General features: G+C 46.2%; 7 protein-coding genes across 7 annotated transcripts; 4 read left to right on the forward strand and 3 right to left on the reverse strand.

The window, feature by feature from the left end:
• Positions 1 to 2,104: 2,104 nt before the first annotated feature.
• Positions 2,105 to 4,234, forward strand: GLAREA_12427 (uncharacterized protein; the record flags this gene model as incomplete). Its single annotated transcript, XM_008083209.1, has 2 exons — positions 2,105 to 2,882; positions 2,931 to 4,234. The coding sequence occupies 2 exons, from the start codon at positions 2,105 to 2,107 to the stop codon at positions 4,232 to 4,234; spliced, it is 2,082 nt and encodes a 693-aa protein (XP_008081400.1).
• A 3,640-nt stretch (positions 4,235 to 7,874) lies between these two features.
• On the reverse strand, positions 7,875 to 9,084 carry GLAREA_12428 (uncharacterized protein; the record flags this gene model as incomplete). The annotated part of the gene is made up of 2 exons (XM_008083210.1): positions 7,875 to 8,615; positions 8,923 to 9,084. The coding sequence occupies 2 exons, from the start codon at positions 9,082 to 9,084 to the stop codon at positions 7,875 to 7,877; spliced, it is 903 nt and encodes a 300-aa protein (XP_008081401.1).
• A 783-nt stretch (positions 9,085 to 9,867) lies between these two features.
• Positions 9,868 to 11,788, reverse strand: GLAREA_12429 (P-loop containing nucleoside triphosphate hydrolase; the record flags this gene model as incomplete). Its single annotated transcript, XM_008083211.1, has 3 exons — positions 9,868 to 10,939; positions 10,988 to 11,463; positions 11,513 to 11,788. 3 exons carry the CDS (start codon positions 11,786 to 11,788, stop codon positions 9,868 to 9,870), a joined length of 1,824 nt encoding a protein of 607 aa, XP_008081402.1.
• Positions 11,789 to 12,150: 362 nt separating this feature from the next.
• On the reverse strand, positions 12,151 to 13,567 carry GLAREA_12430 (uncharacterized protein; the record flags this gene model as incomplete). Its single annotated transcript, XM_008083212.1, has 3 exons — positions 12,151 to 12,523; positions 12,573 to 13,443; positions 13,495 to 13,567. The coding sequence occupies 3 exons, from the start codon at positions 13,565 to 13,567 to the stop codon at positions 12,151 to 12,153; spliced, it is 1,317 nt and encodes a 438-aa protein (XP_008081403.1).
• A 621-nt stretch (positions 13,568 to 14,188) lies between these two features.
• On the forward strand, positions 14,189 to 16,058 carry GLAREA_12431 (Protein kinase-like (PK-like); the record flags this gene model as incomplete). The annotated part of the gene is made up of 4 exons (XM_008083213.1): positions 14,189 to 14,408; positions 14,461 to 15,092; positions 15,142 to 15,377; positions 15,443 to 16,058. 4 exons carry the CDS (start codon positions 14,189 to 14,191, stop codon positions 16,056 to 16,058), a joined length of 1,704 nt encoding a protein of 567 aa, XP_008081404.1.
• A 752-nt stretch (positions 16,059 to 16,810) lies between these two features.
• Positions 16,811 to 18,276, forward strand: GLAREA_12432 (MFS general substrate transporter; the record flags this gene model as incomplete). The annotated part of the gene is made up of 2 exons (XM_008083214.1): positions 16,811 to 17,031; positions 17,088 to 18,276. 2 exons carry the CDS (start codon positions 16,811 to 16,813, stop codon positions 18,274 to 18,276), a joined length of 1,410 nt encoding a protein of 469 aa, XP_008081405.1.
• A 1,404-nt stretch (positions 18,277 to 19,680) lies between these two features.
• On the forward strand, positions 19,681 to 24,536 carry GLAREA_12433 (uncharacterized protein; the record flags this gene model as incomplete). Its single annotated transcript, XM_008083215.1, has 3 exons — positions 19,681 to 22,658; positions 22,706 to 23,396; positions 23,445 to 24,536. 3 exons carry the CDS (start codon positions 19,681 to 19,683, stop codon positions 24,534 to 24,536), a joined length of 4,761 nt encoding a protein of 1,586 aa, XP_008081406.1.
• Between the last annotated feature and the right edge of the window lie 123 nt (positions 24,537 to 24,659).

A 24,659-nucleotide genomic window follows, 5' to 3' on the forward strand; every position in this document is an offset into this window, starting at 1 on the left:
TGTCCCTTTTGTCTTTGCTGGCATTTAAATGCTGCCCCCCCCATATGATACCTACCGGCGCGGAATCCCATCTTTGCTTTTGTTGGCTGCTCTGTTTTCGTTTCCTAAGGGAATAGTCTCATTCACTATCATAGCTAGTCACCACCCCCCCTACTACCACTACACTACCACTCATCATTTACTATTGTTCTTCGCTTGATGCGGGGGATAAGGGATTTGATAGTGGTGCGCAAATTCTATATCATGAAATTGAAACAGATTACTGCATATACCTTTATCTTGTGACGTGACTTTACATTCTTGGGAAGAGACATGTGTCGGGAAGGTCGCGTTTTCACGCTTCAGGGCGTTGAGAGACATTCGGGGACGGGTGTTTCTGGGTTTGGAATTCTTACTTTCGGAATTCTAAACCGTGGGTGGACGCGGGGATTGATTTGATGGTTTACGAGTGGCATCCCCGATACAGTACATACATTTTGGGTGGGGCCATTTTGATTTTTGATTTCACTATATACGACGACGACAGTGAAACTACCTGTTGAGAGTTGACAAATCTCATCTCGTCAAGGTTCAAAAAACTTCATGAAGGTCAAGGGTGGGGTTTGTTAGCATATATGGATTTCTGAGTTTTGTTTCCTGCGAGCAAGCGAGTACGTGATGGGTCACTGAATATTTGTCCACGTGAGAGTGCGAGATTCCTTGGGATCCCGGCGTGTGGAAATGCCGATGGGAGAGTACTTGGATGAAGGAATTATGTTGATTAGGCTACTAAGTGTATGTGGTCTTGGGAAACGATATTTCGTTTACTGGTGTACGTGAACCACCTGGGTATGAGTTTCTGGGATTCCGGCGAGTTGGGAAAGGCGAGTTTGGCGAGCGAACTTTTGGGCGAAGACTCGAAGTTTAACGAGGTAGAATTACCGGTAGGAAAAATATTTATCTAGGTGGATTAATTGTAGTTCGTGCTAGGATAATTCTCGTGCGTAGATGATGACAGGTTTCTGTGTTGTATTTATGGATTGTGGATTTTTTTTTTGTTTACTTTTGGTTACGTGAAGATGGGAGTCGAGGATATTGAGTGAAGCGATTAGGTGTTTGTTGGAGGTTTTCTAAACGAGGTGAAGAACTGCGGATTAGTGGAACTTCTACCGGTATAGAGGACTCGTGAAATAAGTATAGAGGTTTATGAAAGCTTAGATGCTGACACATTATGTATCGTAAAAACGGCTTAACCTTTATGGGTTGTTTGTTTTGTTTACTTCCCCTACCTACGTACAAAATTCTCAAAAAAACATTCCTTGGGGATTCCGGTGATCGCGACCCGTCCGTCTAAGCATTTCTCTATACGAAGCCAGTGTAAGCGAACAACGGGATGTTACCTTGTCTCTTTGTCAAAGCGTTTAGCCTTACGGCGGATGTGCCGGAGTGGAAAAGGTTGTTGATCCTGTGCGATTCGCTTGGTGGGAGTGGAGTGGGATGGGTGGCTGCGGATGGGGAGGTGGCTAGGGATGGGATTGCGTTGGAGGGGTTTATGAAGGTGTAAGGGAGGAGGGTAGGAGGGTTTACGTGGGTTTTGTGCGTGGAATTGGGGAGGGGATTGAGGTTAGAATGTTGGAAAGGGGAGACGGATGGATACGAGAGGTGAGGTGGGAATAACTTAGTTTGGTAGTGGGGTTCGAGGTGAGTGAGAGGTTTGGGGGTTGTGGCGCTTGGGTTAGATTTTGGGAGAGGGGGTTCTTAGTAAGGTCAATGTATTGTTGGGTTTCTTGTGGAGTTGAAAATGAGAGTAGATTTAGAAATTCAGATGATATTCTATCATAACATGAAACAATATCATACAAACAGATCTCGCAAACCGTGCAGGCCCAAACACTGAATCAGTTTGTCTCTGAATTAGGTGACTTGCATATATTTCGTGGGGGTCTAGATGCAGGGGATATTTTTCTACGGGACTTCAATATTCTCATAGCTCCTCTCATATGCTTCCCAATTCCAAAATCAGTTTCATTTCATATATCCCCATTCATATCTGGATTTCCTATAGTATACACACCTAGACATAGTAGAAAAGTACCCGCACAGACCACCCGCTCCCCACCTCATCATGAAGCTCAACCCATCAAGAGCCCATCTCGATGTCAAGCTCCTCACGTCCCAACTCACCAACATGGCAAACGCGCGCGACATAATGCATCCGGGCCTCTGCGCCATCGCGTTGGTGATCCGCGCGCGTGAAGGTCCGAGATTCGTATTCCACTACCCTCCGCATCCAGACGGGAAGGCGGTGGTGAGAGAAGCGAGGTTCGGGACGGAGTTAGATACTGAACCTATTTCCCCGGTGTTGGAGGGCGAGGAAAGCGATGAGGAGTTTGGTGAGGAGGAGAATATCGGGGGAGAGGTGGAACATGGTACGGATGCTGATGGCACGCATGTTGCGCCTTGGGATCGGTTGTGGGAGTTTCCGACGGCGGATTTGGAGAGTATACTAACCCCGTCGAGGGCGTTTCATAAGAGGCGCTTTGAGTTGAGTCTTGATCCGGTTGTGTTTGTGAGTTATCCGGTGCATATTCGGGAGGAGGGAGGGTGGAAGAAGAAGAGGTTTAAGAAGAGTAGGAGGAGGAAGGAGGGAGAGAGGGAGGGTGAAGAGGCGAAGGAAAGTATGGGGAAAGAGGAGGAGGAAGATGAGGGCGGGATGACAATGTTTAATGTTGTTTTTATGGTTAATGTTTCGAGAGAGGAGGAGGATGGGAGGGTTCAGGAGGTTTTTGAACATGTGGTGAAGAAGTTTAATAAGGCGCTTAATCATGCGCAGGCGAGTGATAATTATGTTTGGAAGGAGTCAGAGATGATTTTGGGGATGAAGGATAAGGCGAGGGAGGAGAGTGAGTGCTTTGATTCTGTTTGGAAGTTCATATGCTAATGAGAGTTAGGACGACCCATGAGCTGGCTCTGGAATGAAATTCTTCTCAAATCGACTCTCGCTAGCGCTATAAGAGATGTGTTTGATGCGATTTCAAATAGCAAGATTGCAACTTTACATCTCGCCACAACACCTCCTGTCGACATATCGCTACAAATACCTATACCCTGTTTTCTCACCAGTTTTCCGAGCTCAGACGACAGAGCTATGCTAGGACTTCTTCTCACCTCGGCAAATGCCATGATCGACGAAGAAGGAAATGAGAACCCAACTCATCTCAATAAGCACTTTGCTCTCTTGCTTCTCAACAATGAAGAGAAGATCATCTCGGAAATTCAAGCCGACAATACGGAACTCACGGCTCCTCTAATCGAATGCATCCGTCTCTGCAAACCAACCCTCTCCTTTCTTCAAGTCGCCCAGACTCAAAACGTCGAATTATCCAGCCTTCTGATCCTCGCCCAACATCTCATCTACTGGCGAAGAGCAATTGCCATTCCACCTCTCCACGCAAGAGAAACCTACATCGTCTCCCCCAACTGCGACAGTCGTCAACTCCCCATAGCAAGCATCGCCTGGAAAAAAGCATTCCCACTCGCTCCCTCACTCCCATCCTACCTCGCCTCCCTCTCCGCCGCTCCTCGACCTTACAAACACTTCTCCCCCAGCAAAAACCACCGCCCAACCTACCTCGACATGCTCGCCTGGGCCATGCGCGGCGGCTGGGTCACCCCTCTTCGCACCTACGCCTGGATTCTCGTGCATCCGGAAATTATCTACGAAGTAGACTACCAACTCAAAGCCGCGGCCGTCGAGAAAGCACGCAACAAGTCCAAAACTGCAGAATCCGATCAAGACCTCCTGAGCTCCAGCACCGACTCCTCGACTCACTTCCCTAAAGACCCAAACAGCATGACCACCTCCCAGGCAGCCGAACACGCTCGTCTCGCTCGCCTCGCCCGCAAAACAGCAGAGGAAACCGCAATCTTCGCCGCGGAATTCGAGAAACTGCCTCCCCCCGTCGCAACAGCTCATCCGTCCCTCAACACGGCGCCACATCTCAAACATCTCAGTCCGTACGTGATCAAAGACCCGCACAAGGTAAGTCACGAGGAGAGTCTGTATATCGCGGCGTACAGCAAACGGTTTGAGGACGTGAAGGTGCGCGAAACGTGGTTGAGGTTCTGTGGGAGGTATTTTAATGGGAGGGAGCCGTTGGAGATGATTGCGTTGCGCGAGGGCATGAAGAGGAAGGAGACTTGGGGGTTGCTTGCTGCGTTTGGGGAGGTGATTTTGGTTGCTAGACATTGGTAGGGTGGAATGGCGTTTTGTATGATACCCGGGATTTGAAGTTTAATGAGAAATATATGTTATTCATTTTTTAAGAGATTTGTGGTTTGGGAGTTTATTTTGAGATTGGTGTTTTGCTAGGGATTATCTACAGTCTTTCACATCCCTAATGACCCCACAAATCATCCCGTGATGATAATCACAAGATCCAATCGTCCAAAACACGCAGCTACATCCAGCCCTAATGTCAATTCAACAGCCTATATTCTGCATCTAAAAAGAATAACGCCGGGTCCCGATCAAATCATTGTTAAAGTAAACAGCCGAGTAGCCGCTTAATCATAGGTATTGTACAGGGAGATCCTTTTTAGAACTCATCTTTAAAACGTTTGCTGCATATGACAGAACAGGTCTAACTTGAGTATACGTTTACCTATTACGAACAAATTTCAACATAATACTTTGAAACCCACCCTATGTATTTCTAAGATTCTTACCAGTTACTCGAACCATCTTTCAACATAGACAACTCCAATATCCCGTTTCCACTCCCACCATTTCCCGGCACATCAGGCAGCTGCCCAGCAGGTTCCCTAGCCCTCCCAGCTGCTCTATCCCACATTTCCCGACTCACATATTTCGGATTCCAAAAGTACTCTTCCTCTTTTTTACTAAGATGAGCACCAGCGTAAATCCCACCTTGATGGGTGCCGTTTGAGTATATTAAGGGCCATGTGGGATGTAACAGATTTCCTAAACATCCGTCAGTTCTTATTGGTTTTGGGCACAGGGGACAACATACATCAATGCCGCACTTTTACGGACAGTCGATTGGAGTATCCCACCCTATCCATTTCAACATCCGTCGTGTTTGCTTTGCGTGATAAGCTATTTCTCCAGCGATATTACTTTCCCCAGAAACGCCTGAATAAAGAAGATTCGTCGTTCGGTTCTCGCTCCGTTCGAAAAGCTCCCATTCCCAAGTGCACAGTCGCTTGAGAACTGTACGAATTGAATCCTGAATTAAACTCTCAAATTCGTTGAGGAAGTTCGGGTTCAAGTGAGATGTGAATAGGTGAGTGCAGCGGGCGATTGTTTGACGACGGATGCCAGACACTGAAGTTCCAGGTCTAGGATATTGGAAGAAGGGTGCTAGAATACCGTGACTTAAGTCGTGTATACGTGTGATTGTTTTGTTCATGCCCCAAACCAGAGTCAAACTGCTCAAACGTGTAAGCTATCTCAACCGTTCAACTCCGATGGGAATTCGTTACGATTTCTGTAATACTTTGCCAATTTACACCTGAGCACTTCCTAGGAGTCTCAAACCAAACCATCGCCCAAATTTCTCAAGAACAGAGAGTGTTCGATGGTGATACAGACTCCTCTCCACCCACTTCCGAACCTTCAGAGCATCAATGGCGCTGATATCAAGCAACCGATGTCCACGACGCAAACCCCAACCATTATCATACCCATCCCTTCGTCTAATACCACGGACATGTTTCACCGACAAATTCGTCAGAGAGGGACCATACAACGAAACCATACCGTAGAGATCAAGCTGCAATCTTTTCTCCTTCGAACTATAACCCCACGCAGCGCTCCTGATTCAATCCCACGTGTATTCCTGAGAAAACGTGTTACCGAAGCCTAGAGGTGGTTGAGGATTTGGATCTCGCGGAAGGTCTGGGTTTTCTTCGTTGAGGTAGCTTCCTGGGATAGTCACGTTTGTAGCATGGAGTTCTTGGGTCCCGGAGGTTTCGACGTCGCAGGTTAGAACTTCCGAACCAGCGTTCATTCGCGTGAGGCCGTCGATTCTGAGGCTTTTCGCGAGTAAACATAATTCGTCGCCTCGGGCGCCTTCGTTGAATGTGAAGGAGTTGGAAGGGTTGAGCTCGATACGGCCGCGAAGCAACAGTGTTTGACTATCTACAGTTCTTGATGCGGTAGGTGCTGCTGATTCTCCATCAAGATAGAGTAGATGTAAAGGTCTCGAGGGAATTGCAGTGTGTTAAAAGGTTATCCCAGAGCCACCATGAATTCCTAGAGATATTTCACATTCCCACGATCAGTTGTGTCGACGTCTCGGACCCTTAGTCTAGGACTTACGCACCGAAAGCAAACCAGGTTCGTCCCCGAACTGCACCTGAAGGGGAATTGGCATGGTATAGAGGTATATTCAGTGGAAATGTCACGGGAACGATGGAGTGGCCGTTAGGAGCATAGGTGTTCAGCTATTGCTTTGCTAATGCGTATACACTGTCGAATATGAAGAGCGCTGCTACTTCGCAGTCGATGAGAGAATTAGAACAACGAGGACCCCTTGGAGAGTCTAGGGAAAGACTAGCTGGGACTGAACTGTGCGAGATTGTGTGGTGTGAAGTTATGTGGAGTAACAGCGTGAGGGTTACTTATGTGGCTAGCAAACAACAGGTATAACCAAGCTTTGTTGACTTATTTGAGGACGTTGGAACGGAGTCACAATAAGTTGGCATGGACAATTATCTGTGCTATTATCATCGTCATCTTCCGAGGTGAGCAGATGGCGACTTGAAGAAGAAGCGTGTTTGTCCTCGCAAACAGACATCTCTGGGAACCTTTGTTGTTGTAAACATTCGGTAAGCTTAAAGATAGATGCTCTTAATATAGTAAAATGTAAAAACGATAAACTTTCTCACTCCACGGTTGGAAGGTGAATGCAAGTGATAAGATACAGGAAATCGGCAGACGAAACCGGCTAGGTGCGGAAATTGAAGGTTGTATGTTTATGTTTTTTTGAATAGGTCACGGAATACTTCTACTTCGCTACATATTGCTTATTGTTTGAAATACCTGGACGAGTTTTCATCACTCAGGATATAAATACCCTAACTTGTCTGTCCCTAGTATAACGGTTTAGGACAGTTTATTTCTCTTAGCAAGAAATTCTTGACTGCAAAGAACATGAGAATTTTCTATAAATCACGGATTATAAAACAAGTCGCAATCTAAGATGCTGTTTAACCTCTTTGTTCTACAGTAAAATCTGAGAAAGTATTTGACATAATATATACCATATAACCCATCACAAGAAACCGTCACAATATATCCCATCATCGATATTCAATCTGAACTTTTACATCGTGCTACCACTACGGTACATCTTCGTCTAGATTTCAAGCCACTATGAGCTCTGTGGTCAAATTCCTGACATCCTAATACTGTAAACTATGATCATGGTACCCTCTAATCTTAATTCAGAAAGGAAAACAAAGACAGAGAATTAGAAAGAGAGAGAGAGAGTCATACAAATAGAAGAAAGAAAATGCAAGAGCCAAACCTTGTCGGATAGGACCATCATCACCCAAAGTAAACAGATCTCGTAAATCATTGCCATTGATCAAGTCTCCTCACCGAAACTTGATAATTTTGCTAATCTACGTACAAACGTAAAGCCATCAAGCACCCTCACCGACGCTTAATGCTCCTACTAACTCCTCCCAAATATGAAACCATCAACTCCCCAGGATCACCGAAACTTAATGCTTTTACTCATGTCCCCAAATATCAAATCGTCACCACGTATCTTCTCAAATCAAGCCAAAATGCTCGTCCAAAAATCCCAGCAACCCCTAAGTAAAAGCACATCCGCAACCCCTAATAAATAACAGCAGAAATCAAATTATTCCGCAGCCGTAGTCACATCACCAGCTTCATCCTCACCCTCAAGAACAACATGGTACTCGCCCTTCTTCGGCTTCTCGTAGAACTCGTGGCCAGGAGGATACTTGACATGGCCGAGGCGTCTCTTCGGGGCACTTCCATTCTTCCAGGTGTAGGCTCTCTTCTTGTTCGGGTTGTACTTCGAGTAGGTACTAACCTTTCTCTTGGCCGGGTTTGGAGGGGAGTTTCCGTGAGGTGAGTTGACGAAGTGATCGCCATTTCCTAGTGCAGAAGCTGGAGCCTTACTCTTTGCAGCCTTTGTCTTTGCTTGTCCTGGGGTGGTGGAGTCTGGCACCTCAGGTTTTTTGACTGGAACCAAGTCCTTCCGGTATGGATCTTTGTGATGGCCTAGTGGTCCGTTCGGGTCTTCGTAGTATGGGTCGGAGTGTTGGTATTCTGGGTCATCGACTGGGTCTCGTCCGGTGATGTTGAACAGCATGGGCAAACCAAGGAATGGGTGTTCGGCATCCTTTCTCTTCTTCAGCTCCTTCTCGATGGCGGCAGCGCGAAGGGTTTCCTTGATCTTCTCAACTGGCATCCAGACCATGACCTTGGTTTCATCGATTCGTTGAACTGAGCCTGGAGCGATGGTTCCGAACCAATCTGCTGGAGTGCCGACCTTCTTGTGGTAGTCCTCATCGTGGGGAAGGTGAGGGACGTATTGGCGGTAGTTGGCATTGGGAGATTCTACAACAGGTTGCTGGCGACGTGTTAGCACAGCTGACTTGCTTGAATCTTTGTGATCGATGACACAGTTGCATTGTGTGAAGTGCGATCATAACGATCTGTGTTGGAAATCTGAATCACCGACAGCTGTTACGATCCTTGAGCCATCCAATTAACATCTCCGAGGATACTCAAGGAGACGCGTGGTTCAGCAACTGGATGCGATACAGTCTCCATGTCGACTCCATTGTTGTTGGAACCGAAGAGTCATCGGTCCACAACATCGCGAAAGCGAACTCAAGGTAAACAAAAGCCATCGTCTAAGAAAATCACAAACATACCTTCTTAATCGTGTTCAAGACCTCTCCAAACATGACACTATCATCCTCCCAGTCCTCAGGGCTACCAGTGTCGGCAGGCAAACCTCGACGTGTCGGAGCGATCTGTCTGTCATCGTCCTCCTCGAAGTCCATCATATCAGAATGATCAGATATGTCCGACATGATTTCTCGAATCAACAAAAAGCGCTGGGATGAAGTTCCTGTAGAGATGTAATTGGTTGTATCGTAGAAACCCAAGAATGCAGGGTCCTTGATGAAATAAAGGTGTAGGAGGGTGGGTGGTGCCTTCCTGAATGGGTTGTTGGTGTTAGGAGACTAAAAACAAATGGTGTTTTTATTATGCTGAGCAACTTTGAAAATTTGCACTCCTTGAGTGAATAAGGATGTGAGACATTGAAAACTAAAACCACAGGCAGTCAAAAGTATATTTCAAAATCCACAAAGCTAACAACAATTTTCTTGTCAACTACACAAAACTTCTGTGAACGTGGATATTAGATTAGAAATCTTAATATGAAGATAGTAAAACATGAAGATGTTAATATATGAGGATCCTAATAACACAAGAAATCTTGAAGTGCATCAAAAATTGTTTTCCAAAAGATCAGATGAGACAATCACCTACCTCAACATTCACACACTGTGTAATTATATCTGATATGTTCACCAAGAAGTCTTTCTACGTTTAGGTTAGCCTCAACAATTTATCTTGATTCACAGGAGGAAAGAAATTGGAGGATTAATAACATACTGACTTTTCTCACAAGATAGTAGCTTTTATTCCAAAACAGCAAAGTGGTATAAATCGCTATTAGGGTATGGTTATCTCAAATTCACAGCCCTACACCATTCACATTCTCTCAACGTAGCCTTGCTGCCTTAATCATTCTCCAATGAATGTAGCCATAATAACTCCTCGACTAGTGTCAAAAGGAAAACTCTCGTTTACTTTCTTGATTTACCCTTGAAAGATTTCAACGGATCAATCTTTCTTCCACCTGCTTTCTTGCCCCGCCCTTTATTTATCCTCGTCCGTCGATTTTTGCCATCCGTAACTTTTCTGAATCCCACAAATCCATGCTCCCCTGCCGTTATTGCTTTCCGGCCGCCTTCTGGTAATAGATAATCTGGAACATGCTTCAGATGAGACTGAACTCGCGCGGCTCTCAATTCACCATCATGTCGAAGATGATGTAAATCTCCTGGGTTCTCTTCGAAATGCCTCTTCAATTTCTCGCTTTTCATCAACTCTTGCCTCAGCTCTCTGGTCCGAGCCTCACGAATCGCTACCCTTGTGACAGCCCGTAATGCGTCACTCATTCTGTATCTAAAAGCTTCCACCTGCTTCATGTCGAAGTTGTATGGTTTTACTTCCTTTCCCTTTTTGAGTTGATGTCGCATAATTTTCGCCAACACCTTTTCATCATCCTTGGCAGATTCGATGCTGGTAGGGATGTGCTTTCGATATTGATCGGCTGGAATGACAAACGACAAAGCCATACCAGTCTGACCCGCCCTGGCAGTACGTCCAATTCGATGGGTATATGATTTTGATGAAGTTGGCAAATCGAAGTTCAGAACGCAGGCTAAATTTTTGAAATCGATTCCCCTCGAGACTCCATAGTCCTTATCTTTCTCGACAACCCTGCGTTTCTTTTTTGAAGGCTCTTTCGATCGAGATTTTGCTTCCTCGGCATCTGCCTCTTTTGTTTCGCCAGCGTCGGCTTTTTCTTCCGCATCCTCAGTCTTTTCCTCCTCTTCATCACCCAATACCTCGTGCTCATCAGAAGCGATGATAATATCGTATACGTTCTTGTTGAATTCTTCTACAACATGTATGCGAGAGTTTACTGGAAGCTCTGAGTTGAGAATACAACTCCTTATTCCAAATTGCTCAAGGTATAGCTTCAAACGATAACATCTGTCGATATCTCCAACAAAGATAATGCACTTCCCTTTTATCAACTTCAGTTTGAAGATAACATAGAGAAGCAGGAACTTTTCGTCTTCCGCGCATCTATAGCTGTTAGCGGAAATCAAAGCAATATCGTACTCTTGGACCTACTTGACAGTGTATTGACTGACACCCTCACCCGCTTCCTCAGCTTCCTCGAGTTTGAGCACTACCGGATTCCGACAGAACAACCCCTTCAAAGTTTCAACCTCACTCGTCAACGTAGCACTCATCAATACCGTTTGCACACCCTTTGGCATGATTTTAGCAACATTCTGCAAGTCCTCGTCATACCCATATGATAACACCAGATCGGATTCATCAATCACCAAATGTGCCAGGTTCTCGAGAGACAGTGCCGAACTTTCCAAATTTGCAGCAGCTCTCGCCGGAGTTGCTACAACAATATCTGGCGAGTCTGCTAGGAGAGATCGTTGAACCGCATCCGAGACTTTCTGGGTCAGGTTTACCGCTCGTACATCTTTGACACAAAACGCAGCAAACGCTTCGACGGCTTTGGTAACTTGTTCCGCAAGCTCACGAGTTGGTACAAGGATAAGTGCGGACGTTGTTTGAGTTGGTGTCGTCTAAGAATGTCAGTTGAAGAACCTCTGCAGCAATTGAAGGAAATCTTACCTGTTTTCTTCTTAGAATGAGATGGATAATGGGCAACAAGTATGCAGCAGTTTTTCCAGAGCCCGTTTTCGCCCTAGCCAGCACATCTCGTCCCTCTAATGCTAAAGGTATGGCCTTGCTCTGTACCAATGTAGGTGCTTGGAAGTTCTGTTTTGAAATGCCTTGTAACAATCTGGAGTCGAGTCCTAAACCGGAAAATGTAGAAACATCCTGTTTGACCTTTTCTTCCCCCTCCGCAGGCGCCGGCACGTCATTGGCGTCTAATTTGCGTTTCATGTTGCGTTATATATGGATTGCTGAGCAAGTGGTGTCGCATCGCAATTGAGTTGTAGAAATTATTTTCGCGATAGAAAGTTTATCGCCGATAACAATACGACCACCGTAGCCGCCCCGCTTATACGGGTCACCATAAGGACCCCCCGCATCAAACACTTCCCTCACGTGCTCACAATTCCACCCTGAATTCGACTAGATTGAGCAATATTACAGTACGATGAACATTAAGGTATGTTGTATTATTGATTTCTGATTATATTGACACGTAGATATCTTACAGGTCAGATAGCCTCTTCGATACATAGACAGACGTGAGAACTACCACCGAACAGCCATACTGTACAATTGAATATTGCAAGTCCCTAACCTTTCTGGGTCTGCTTCTTTTGCATCTTCCTCATTTCACGTTCCTTCTCTTTCTCGAGATACTTCTTTTGAGCTTTGGCATCAAGACCTTTTAGCTCAAGATCGCGCTTCAGTTTCTTAGCCTTCTCGCGTTCTAAAGCCCTCTCTTCAGCTTTCTCATCTTCATCGGCTTTTTGAAGCTTCTTAATAGCATCCTCACGTGTCACACGGACTTTACGGAGAACCTCAGCTCGGAAGTGAGCACCTTGGACAAGGGTGTCAGTCAGGCGGATAAAGTACTCAAAAATTGGCAGGAGCTTAGAAAAATCGCCAGATGATGGAAGTCGGTAAGAGAGATTGATACGCTTCTTTGGAACAGTGTCATCAAGCCTAGGGAGGAATGTCAGATATAGTTTGCGCGGAACCGGGTGGTACATACTTTTGTGGCTGATCAACAGGTTGGTCAGTGATGATCAAGTGCTCTAGAAGATCACCAGCTTCCTCGATGGCTTTGATGAGTTCAGGAGTGAGTAGGAAGTCGGTGATCTCTGCGCTTTCGCTCATGACTGTCACCCAGTTCGGAAGTTTAGGACTGTCTTTAGTGCCAGTAAGGGAAACGTCATAACGATCATCACGAAGTTGCTTCATGGTCTCCTTGTTAACAATTGCCCAAACAAATCCGTCATAACTGCTCTTGGTATCCTTGCGGAGCTCGTGAGCGCCAGGAAGCTGGCCAGGAACCGTGAGCGCCTCCCGGCCATCGAATGGGTACAAGATGGCTTCCACGCGCTCAGCGGGTGTGGGCATGCTGTCGAAGAACAAGCTCATTGCGAATTCTGCAATCATCGTGATTGGACTGTATCTCTTGTGTAGTGTAAGGTTGACATCAAGGAAAGCAACATTTTGTCGACCACTGGCGTAAGTCGTGAATTCCTGAGGGGATTTCTCTTTCAATAAGGACTCCGGCAGGACAAGGCTGTCCTGCTCACTTGCGATTTGTGGTCCACCAAATCCAACGAGGGCGAATTCTTTCTTCAAAACAGGAGCATGCGCTGAGATCCACGACTTGGCCTTCTTGCGATTGCTACCTGTGCCAAAAAGATGGACAAGAACGGTAAGCACAAGGAAACCAAGAATGATGCCCTCCTGCTTGAAGTCGCCTAGACTATGTCGTTCGTGAACATTGTACCATTTCGTCCAAGGCACAGTGCTAGTGCTGGTAGGTACGGCCCCGCCATATCCAGCTGCTGAGGAGACTGTAGAGAAGGAGATGGGCGTTGGGTCGGGAGCTCCAGCGAAATCGGCGAAGTCTAAGAAGCACGTATTAGCTACAGACTGCATTCATATCGGCGCATACATACCAGAGTCGCCAGCTGGAATTGGCGATGCAGATGGTGCAGCTCCTCCAAAGAGGCCTTTGATGATGGCGGCCATCTTGATTGATGTGGTCGAAAAGTTTCCCAGAAACTGGTCGAGCTGGAAAGAAATGGGGTGGATCGTAAGTGTGGAGCGCACAGCTGTATTGGGTTAGCATTACGCGGTGGACGCCAAGACCTTGATCCCCCAGTCAACTATTCTTAACACATTCAGTCTGAACTTTTCATGATCACAGGATTGTATATTGCAAATAAGACCCAGAAAAAGAGAAGGAAACGAAGACAGTAAGAAGGCTGATATCAGGGGTATGCAAGAATTCAACTAACCATAAGCAGACTCTAAAAAAATCCTTATTATACCAAAGTCGAAATCAAGCACGACTTGTTTACAGCGAAATTTCAGAAGCGAGAAAAGCGCCTCGCTACTCGAGCTGCTTCTTGCAACGAGAAAGAGTACCCTGTCCATTTGAGATGATTGTAGCTTGAATTTTCAACTTTTGGTATGAGTATTCAGTTCAATAGTCATTTTACAAATTATGAGATCTTCCCGTCACATCCCACGCAACAAGGTCTCAGGCGCTGGCACCTTTCCATAGCTACAAAATACTGACTGAAACCAGACAGAGTGTTCTTGGAATAATCCTTGAATTAAATGGGTCCCAAAACAGACGCATCCAAGATGAGAAAACCAAAACGCACTTACGGTGCGAAAAAGAGTGCATTTAGCTCAGCTTCCACGGCGATCTTCGGTAGCAATATGAAGCAAGAGCCTTCACCACCAGCTCGTAGTGCCTTGGAAGATATCACAGATGCTGTAAAAAATATCACTCTAGCAGAGAAAGAGAAAGAAGATAGTGTAGATGTGATTGAGGAAAAGGATGATACCCCAATCGAAAGAGGTATGGTTGGTGTCATTTATAAGATAGAACAGGGCTAACAACTCAATCTCAGGCATAAGTAATTGCCACACAGAAGATTCAATATCCGAAACCGCAGAACCGGACTATCTAGAACCGCTATCCAGCGCTTACATGACTGATCTTGGAACTCCATTAGAGAGCAGATCCTGGCAGGAAGTTCTTCCGAGCAAAGGCTTCCAACTAGACAAGATCGCGGAGGCTTCATACGCCGAAGTATATCGTGTTACTTCATGGAAAACAAAAAGAGAACCGGAAAGAACTTCTATACTCAAGATCATGCGTCTAATATCGCCTCATGATCCGTCGTCCTATGAGTGCGAAACAGCACTAGAGGTTGGAAATGTCGTGTCCGAGTTTCGCATCATGAACACACTCACAGAACTTCCTGGATTCGTGACTTTCAAAGGGGCATTCTTGGTTAAGGGGCAACCTGGGAAGCATTATTTTAAAGCTTGGGATAAATATCACTACAACTCAAAAGAGGGTTCTTGGTTTACCGACCCAAGGTATTATGACGATCAAACGACTTTCTTGGTTATTGAGCTTGGGGACGCCGGAACTGTCCTTGAAGATTACCCATTGCGTACGATGGATGAGTTGTGGGATATATTCCTAGGTACCGTCATTGCCCTGGCAAAGGGAGAAATGGCTTGCGAATTTGAGGTAAGTACCAAAGCCCAGAGAAAAGGGAGTTGACTAACTTTTTTACTAGCATCGAGACTTACACGAGAACAATATTTGTGTGTCCAGTAGAGGATTAGCTGAAGTAGCCAGGGACGCTAAAGCGAACCTCCGGTACGGCTTTTCCGGTCTGGAGGTGACTCTGATTGATTATGGACTTTCTCGTGCGACACTGTACAATGGGGAAGTAATGTTTAATGATCTCGAACAAGATCTCGAAGTTTTTAGAGGATCTGATGGCCATCCGCAATTTAATTGCTACCGCAAGTAAGCTCTCTTCCTATCATAACTTGTTCTGCATATTGTGACTCCATGCTTACACTAACATCTAGAATGCGCTCTCATTTATTTACAAGCACAAGAACAATGCAAAAACGAGCTTGGCATACCGAAGAATCTCGAGCATTATCAAATGGCCACGATTGGTCAGAACACAGACCTTACCACAACGTCATATGGATCCAATTTCTTCTAGGCTATCTCAAGAAGCAATTAATAAGGCTCAAAGGACCAATCCTTGATGACCTGAAGAATTTCAATGCCCAAACCGTGGAGTTGTCTAAACGTATGGATCCTAGAACCAAGATTGAGAACGGTGCTTTTGAATCTGCGACACAGGTGTTAGAATATGTTATTGCCCGAGGATGGGTTAGCTGTGAACAGGCAGAGGTTGTTGGAACTTCGGAACCCTCTTTTCTTGGCATGGACAATCTTGAGGAGGATGTGAAGGATGAGCTTCTGAAGGAGTCTAGAAATCGGGATGAAATAGATCCTAAAGTAGGCCGGAGCGGTTCTACCACACCACGACAACGAAGAGGAGAAGCTCAAAGGGCTACAACGAAGAAACGAGATACCAAGTCTGAAAATATTAAGCCTAGGGCGTCCTCAGAAGAGGAACCAAAACCAGCAGTAAGGAGAAGCCCTAGAACAAAGAAGAGTGCGAAGTGAAGAGCTGGACTCCTTCCTTTAGTCTGCCGGCTTGTACGACTTCATAGAGATTTTCGCTTTCTCGGGCTTTGGAAGATGCATAGCGACGGATCATATTATTATTTGGCGCTTGAATTCTGGTTTAGGGAACTAATTTTACATAGATGAGCTTCTTAAGCATACAAATTAAGTGGTATTACCATGTCCGTTACACCATTCAAATGTACGGGTACTGCAAGCTTCAGGCACATAAACGAATCGTTACCACCACATTCTGTTTCGTGGTAAATCCATGCATCCAGCCACAAGTCGGGCTGAATTTGTGTGTAATTGCAGTTTTGAAAGTTTACTGAAAAGATATCGATTTTTGTTTGCATCAGTAACAATGCAAGACATACTTGCATCGCATGACAATCTAGTCATGTTATGCGGTCACTTCCTCCCATACAAATTTGTATGAGAGTGAGCGGCCCGCTAGCTCGTGTAAACTAACCCCTGTCGATCAGATCTTCGGGTCAATCTGGATCGTGGCGGGGTAGATTGAAGGCCGGATGTTCGAACATCCTTGTCCAGGGTATCGTCACGCCTTGGCCAGCGCGAGGCTCTGCCACCAGTCAACCACGACATATACAACTTCCGCCTCGTGCTCGCCATGCTCACCTTTACAACCTAAAAGTATATCAGCTGAGATATCGCCGATCGCATTCACTCACACCGAGACAAATGCCGCCTTGATAAAAGGTCGAATATCACACGTCGAACGAGACGCAATCATGGAGCACCATTCGACGATGGGACGGATACGGGAGCTCATTAACAAACCCAACGAGGAACAAGAATACGAGCCCTTGGACGACGATTCTTCAGAATATGAAGACGACGATGTGCGCCGTGCGGTTCTCATCGTGCCGGATTATGAGTATACAGAGGAGCCGTTCTCGTGGTTTGAGTATTGCATATTCTTCTTGCTGGGGATATCGATGTTATGGGCGTGGTATGTATTCACGGGTTCAGTACGCGCTGCTAGATACTGTAGCTAATATGGTGCAGGAACATGTTTTTAGCAGCAGCGCCATACTTCCAGGCTCGATTCGCAGGCAACGACACGATATTAAACTCATTCCAGTCCGCTATTACCTCCGTTAGCTGCGTCACGAATATGTCCTCCATGTTGATCCTCGCCCATATACAGCACAAGGCCAACTATCCGAAGCGGATATTGACGGCGCTCGTGCTGAATTTGATCGTGTTCACACTCCTCTGCCTATCAACTCGAGTTCTTCGCGATGTCAGCGCCGTTCCGTACTTCGCATTTACCTTGATAATGGTTTTCAGCACATCAATAGCTACAGGCCTGGCGCAGAACGGAGGATTCGCCTTTGCATCGAGCTACGGAAGAAAAGAGTATATTAGTGCTATTTTAACGGGCCAGGCGGTAGCCGGCGTGCTCCCCTCTGCTGCACAAATTGTGTCAGTCCTTATATCACCAGCACCAGACAAAACGGCAGATGAGCAAACATCAGCGAAGCTTGAAGCAGCCGCTGCTACGGATTCCGCTTTCGTGTATTTTTTGACGGCGACCATAATCAGTGTTATTACGATCATCACAGTATTGCCTGTTATCAGGAAATACAGACATACCTTGGAATTCAAAATGATGTCTTCAATGGCTAGTATCGACGAAGCAGAACAAGCAGCTCGAAAGTCTGTTACATTCATGCAACTTTACAAGAAACTTTACTGGCTCACTGCCTCGGTATTCTTGTGTTTTGCAATTACAATGTTCTTTCCAGTCTTCACACCCAAAGTCTTATCAATCATCCCCGAGGACGAAGCACCTCGACTCTTCCAGCCATCAGTATATATCCCCTTGGCCTTCCTCGTATGGAATGTTGGAGATTTAGTAGGCCGGATAACTATAACGATCAAATTTTTCGTGGTGCGAAAAGGACCGATCCTTCTCGTCGCCGCCATCCTCCGAGCGGGATTCCTACCCCTCTATCTCCTCTGCAATATTAGAGGCAAAGGCGCGGTCATCAAGAGTGATACTTTCTATCTGTTCGGTGTGCAATTCCTTTTCGGCGCCACGAATGGATGGCTGAGCAGTCTCTGTATGACAGAAGCAGGCGAGAAAGTCACAGAAGGAGAACGTGAGGCAACTGGCGGATTTATGGCTCTCAATCTTGTCGCGGGTTTAACAGTCGGATCCTTACTGAGTTTTGCGGTTGGAAATGTATGAAGACATGGCAATTGGAATGGCGTATATGGTTCAGAGCATAGAGAATGGCGTTTATTTGCGTTGGCACGGTCGGAGTTATAGATTGGTTCATCTGGATTTGCTTGGAGGTGCATCAAGACAGACAGTTTTCAATTGTGGTTATCTGTTTTTGATGTGGCATGATGGCTGTTTATTGACGTTAGGATTTTGTGGAAAGAATTTGCGCTAGTGATGTGGATAGATGTCAGGGAAGCACTTGCTTGTAATAAAATGAAGAGATGTTGTTGATACTGGGCTTTTGCAGAGGGTGTTTGTGAATCATCTGTGCGTCTTACAGGATTCTGGCTTTAGTTATCCTCTCTAGGGGGGATCTTGGAGAGGCTGAAATCAGTAGTTCGAGGGGTATCTACAGAAAGTGAAACTAGATCTGGCATCAGTACAGGGTACGTAATCCTCCACCTTCACTTCCGTGAATTCCTCGGCTGATGGTATCTTATATATCAGTATCTCAGTGCCTGGGACTTCAGAGATAGATAAGTACATCTGACGTGTAAAATTGTAAGTGAAGAGCAAAACATCTCAGAAATTGGCTGGTCTTTGATGAGGTGGCCTCAGCACGGGGTTATTTCTTTTGCTTGGTTCATCTTTGCCATTCTTACAGTGACGTGTCGGGAAGCGATTGCGGGTTCTGAGGGCAGCGATGTTGATCTCGTTCAAATCGAGATCTGTCTTCGAGTAAGTTTGTGGATGTTTTTCTTAGCTGTCCTCCAGAATGTTTTGGGAGAAGGAGGAAGGTGGAAGTTGACATTGGGGAGAGATTTTACAAGCCTGAGCGTTTCATTGATTTCTTCCCCTCGAGATCGAAACAGTGGTCTGGCAAATACCTGTAAGATAAGTATTGCTCTGTGCATCTGCCATGGCATTTGGTTCCACCTTGTCACATTCACAACAGAGGCAAGTCCTGAGGAGGTGCCCCACTTTGATCACTCGCTTCGCTCGACTCACTTCTACCAAGGCACCTTCTTTCCTTTCACTTCTTTAATTACACAACACCTCTCTTCTATTCTTAGATCTATTTCACTCTTTCAATCTATCTTGCAATATCTTCTGTTCAAATGCCATCACGGTTTCACTGTGCGGCCGCTCCTTGCCGCGGCTGAGCGCTGGTATGTTTTGATATCGATCTACCTTCACCTTTAGGAAGAAGTACCAAGTTCTGATGTACGAGCTGACTTCTCAACGTAGGTTTGCTTCAGGAAGTTATTGAGCTACAACACTGACCTACTTTGTTGTCTAGCAATACAACACCTCAGCATCAACTCGCTTGAACTCCTTCCTCATGTTTCCAAGGGAGCCATACACAGATCTATTCATCGTTGCCCTCATACATTTTAATCATCCTTCAAGAGGTCCGCTACAATTGCTATGGAGATAGACAGCGGAAGCCAGATGGGTGGTCGTACGAGTGGTTTCTTCCCTGGCTCCTCGCCTGTTCAGTTCTTACCAGATATCTCACTTCACCAAGACTATGGCTTCCCCAGTACCAATCTGAACGGCCACGCAACACCAAGCAGTATCACACATCACGCCCAAGGGGGAGTTCGTAGCTCTCCAAAGTATCTGAATACGGGATATACACCCGAAGTTGTTGGAATAGCCCCCAACCTCGATATTGGTCAAATGCCTATTCAATCCCAACATCCGAATGGTCATCTCTCGAATTTCCTCAACGAGCGGCAACAACAAATGCAGCCAAGTCCGTATCTATATGCAGTACATGGTACCTTTGAAGATCAAATGGCTCAGATCTCTTGCCAGCCAAACAGCTTACCGCAATCTACCCACTCTTCGCCATCTCGTCGATCTCCAAATGGACACATATCTCACTCGATTAGAACTGATATTGGTACACCCAACGGCAATGGCTTTCGAGATCCCATGACGAACTCAGAAACAGTCTCGCCAACCAATTTTACCCCGGCAAACACACAAATAGACCCAACTCAGCTAAGCTTCACGTCCCAAGGCGAAAGCATGATTGCAAATGGAGGTAGTTTTGAGTCTGCCCCGTCTCAAATGGATTACCCAAACCAGCAACCTGATATACAAGAAATGAACCGGCATCCGAGAGTCTGGGACAACTCTCAAGGAAACTCACAAACCGCAATGCAAGGCTCTTTTTCAAGCAACGCGGTAAATCCTCATGACTATTCCGTAAATGATAACGCGACGAACCCCACCACTCCAATACATCTTATTGACGAATCACGAAAGCGTCGAGCAAGTCCAATATCTGGCCCCGGCCCCAAAAGACTGCATGGAGCCAGTCCACTTGGCAGAAGCTTTTACAACGGTTCTCCAAATATGGCGATGAACGATAATTCAGCGTACATAAACACCAATCAAGTCAATAATCTTCCTTCAGCTCATTGGCAACATCAAGGCTCTGACTTCAAACCAGCGGTGCCAGCTGGAGGATTCGTCGCGAGTGGACAGTATGAGTTCTCATCCACTGGCCCAATTAAGGAAAATACCAGCAACCAATACCAACACGGCCCCAATCAAGCTGCTTTGCCGCCACATCATCCGGCTCCTCTTCAGATGAACCATGGCGGTCAATTTCAAGTCAACAGCAATGCAGTACCTCAAACTATTCCGCAGGCTATGAATAGACCGCAAGGATATCACTCACCTTCAAATTACCCCGGGACACAATCCAAGCCCTTTGAAAACAGGTGGAATTTCAACAATCTCTCAGATAGTACGATTGTTCCACCAGCAAATGGGCAACCGGGCGGATTATCTCGACAAAAGCAACTCGGAGATGCAATCAAATTTCAGGATTCATACTCGGCACACCAGCTACCACGTCGCCAAAATTACATGGAGCTTAGCGAGAATCGGTTTTCAGAAATGCTATTGCATGGCGATGACTATGGAGGGTCACGAACAGATCCTACCTCACGAAAGTCAAATAGGGGATTGATTGTTGAGCAACCCAGAAATAGAGACAAGCGTACCTCGCCAGCTGACGATCTGTACACAACGCCGAGTTATCTGTTGAATCGTCCACACCTGAAACCTAACTCTGGTCCATCTCTATCAAACACATCTAAGTCTCGAAGCAAGAGTGTGTCAGCACACTATGATTCTGTAAGGAAAAAGAGAAGCAGGAGTCAGGCTCGTCAAATAATGGAACACATGAGTCCTAGAGCTCGCATTCAGAATCTGCAAGCCCCTAACCCTAAATTTGCTTTCGCCGTTCAGCAGCCAGAGAAAGAGAAATTTATCAAACCCCCAGAGACTTTCGTAGACACCATGCCACCAAAAGATGTGAGTAGTTTTTTGGACACTCCAAAGGACATGAGAAATAGCTCCCCCGTTCATCAGAGTGGTTGCAGTAGGTCAGAGTCTGAAAATACACCACCATTGGAACTTGCTCTCAGAAAAGTACCTCGGGGCAAGCATCGTAAGAATAGCAAAGAGACAAGGTCAGGTTCTGTCAAGACGAAACCTGTAAAGGCCATTCCGAAAGAAAACCCTTCAACACCTGAGGGTAGAAGGGTAGATAAGCCCATTGACCTATGTAGTCCAGATTCTAGCGACAACGACTTACCTACTTTACTAGTGTCAAAGCCAATGAAAGAACGCCTCCCACTAATTTCGAAAACCGAGATAAACAAGGGAAGCAAACCTGGAAGTTATATATTTGGACTCGGAACTGGAATTACTAACCAAATCAGAAGATTAGCAGGGTTGAGGTCGGTGAAAACTGACGAGCAGAAGCGTCAAGAGACATCAGCAAAGCTGATTGCCAAGAAAGAGAAAGAAGTTGATACCGTCGAGATATTTGGGAAGGATGAGGCGCTGGAGGAGAAAAAACAGGAAGAATTGCAACGCAAGCGAAACCGCGAGAAGTCTGCAGAGGCTTCGAGACTCCGCAGAGAAATTGCCGAGCAACGAGAGCGTGAGAGGCTGCAGCGCAAGAAGGAAAAGGAAATGGAGTTGTTACGAGAGAACGAGAAAAAAGCACAAGAAATCAAAGAGCGGAATAAAGCTAGACGAGATAAGGAAAACGAGAGAAGAAGACTTGCTGAGTTGAAGGAGCGTGAGAACTTACGTCAAGCTGCGGCCAACAAGATCTCGGAGAAACGAGCTCGAGAGGAAGAGGCGAAGATACTGAAGACTTTGGAAACTCAGAAGATTGCACAAGCTCAAGCGAAACCTGCTGTTTCCACGAATGCACAACCTCTTCTAAAAGAACAGATTGCCGCTATTCCAATCCGCAAGGCGACAATTACGGATTTAGAAAGTGAGGTTGCAGGAGTATCAAAGCCGGCAGCTGAGGATGTGGAGATGGGAGATGAGCTCTTTGTGGAAAAGAATATTCCACCTACTGAAGAGTATGCGGAGCGCTAAACTGAAACAAAGCACTGCTAACGAAACATAGTACTATTGATGATGTATACGACGGCCAAACACCTTTAGCAAAATCCAAACCGACAGAACCAAGATCAGCTGCCGAAGCTGTCGCCAGAGCGAAAACGCGTGCTCCTGATACGGATAACCGTGGCTTGTGGGAGAGGATTCAAGATAGAGACAGAGAAGCGAAGGCTGCTAGAATAGCCAAGATTTTGGAGGAGCGGAGGGTACGCATAAATGCCGAGAAAAAAGAGGCAGAGCAAGCGCCTGTTGTCAAAAGACTTGGTCCAGTGGCAGTTGGACCAGCTGGTTCAATTCGTGCTCCCAAACCAAAGCCAATTGTCACACCTGCACTGCCCACTACTTCGGCATTGTTCCCGTCTTTCATTCCAAGGCCTCTAGATCAACCGATTCTAGAGCCATTGACGGCGCGAGTACCAGATATACAACAAGCGAATGCTTTTAACCGACCTACTAACAGTATTTCAGCTCCTGTCAATAAACCAGTATTTAACGTCCCTGACACGAACAATGAAGCCAAAAGAGCTGTTCAAGCAGAGAGAAATAGGCAACAGAATGAGACAGCAGCGAAGAAGCGTGAGAATATTGCTAGGACTAAGGAAAGAGAGAGGCTTGTTGCGGAAGCGAGAGAGAAAGGAGTTGTATTGTCGGAAGTTGATCTTCTGAATAAGCTCGAGGCTTTTATGGCGGCTCGCGAGGTAAGTGCCTCCCTTGTCGGTCTTTGATTATTCCCTGACACTTTCTAGGATCGAATGAAACGCGCAGCAAGAACCAAAGCCGCAAAGAAAGCAGCACAAGAAGCTCCAGGTGGTCTAAGTTTCGAGCAGCAAAACTGTTTGGATAATGATTATGACTCTGGATTGGAGGATAAAGCCGATGACAACGAGGAAGTAAAGCGTCGAAAAGCCGAGCAACAAGCTACAAAACTGAGACTCAAGCAACTGGGAGCAGAACGAAATGATCGGTTCAGAGCAAGTGCCCAGAAGACTTGTGCGGATGATGAAAGCGACTCTGATGCTTCTGTCGAGGATGGAAGTGATGATGAAGAGGAGAACGCGGAAGATAGAGAAGACAGCGAAGAGACCCTCTTCGAAATCGACCCCGAAAATCCTGCCCAACCTTCCACCACCGCTCAAACCAAACTCCATCCCCAAGCTGCCCTCCCACCCACCGATCCAGCCAACACAATGCGCATCTACACCTTCACAAAACGCAACACCAAACTCGGCATCACCGATCCCCCAGTGGTAATAAACACTTACACCTCCCTCGCCGAAGCAACCACCGTTTTCGAGGAAAAAGTCGCTCTTTGGCGAAATCAACAATCTGTTGTTACCTTCAGCGACAACGGGGGTCAAGGCCGTACAAGACGCGCGGAAATCAATTTCAGTAAGGAACCAGGATGGGAATGCGTGTTGTTCAAAATCAAGATTGGGTATAAATCGATTGATGAAGCTAAGACTCTATGTCCTAACTTCACGGCCCCAACACCGGCACGGTGTTGGTCCATCGAAAAAACCATCGACGGTCTTGACACGAAAACCAAGCCCCACAGCCTCTGGACGGATCTGAATATGGCGAACCACGAGGCTTGTAATATGCTGATCGAGCTCACGAAGCCGGATAGAGTGCGGCATATGGATTATATTAAATGGTTGGAGACGCATAACGAGATGTGCGAGAAGTTTAGGAGTCATCGGGATGAAGTTGGGAAGGAGGGCGGGGAGTTTGATGTTAGTCTTGAGGTGGACAAGGAGGGGGCGCCGTGGTTGGTGAATGTGTTCAGAGAAGTGAACATCAGGGTTGAGGAGGTTGAGGTGAAGGGGCCTTTCAGTTAGGATGATGGTGGTTGGAGCTTTAAAGACATATGATTTAGTCGTTGTGATTTTGCTGGGGAGCTCAGAAGATGAGTGATTTTCTGCCGCTGTTTCCTGGGGGGTTCGGTGAGTTTTAGAAAATGG

Source organism: Glarea lozoyensis (genome assembly GCF_000409485.1).
Source record: "Glarea lozoyensis ATCC 20868 chromosome Unknown GLAREA18, whole genome shotgun sequence".
Lineage (NCBI taxonomy): Eukaryota > Fungi > Ascomycota > Leotiomycetes > Helotiales > Helotiaceae > Glarea > Glarea lozoyensis.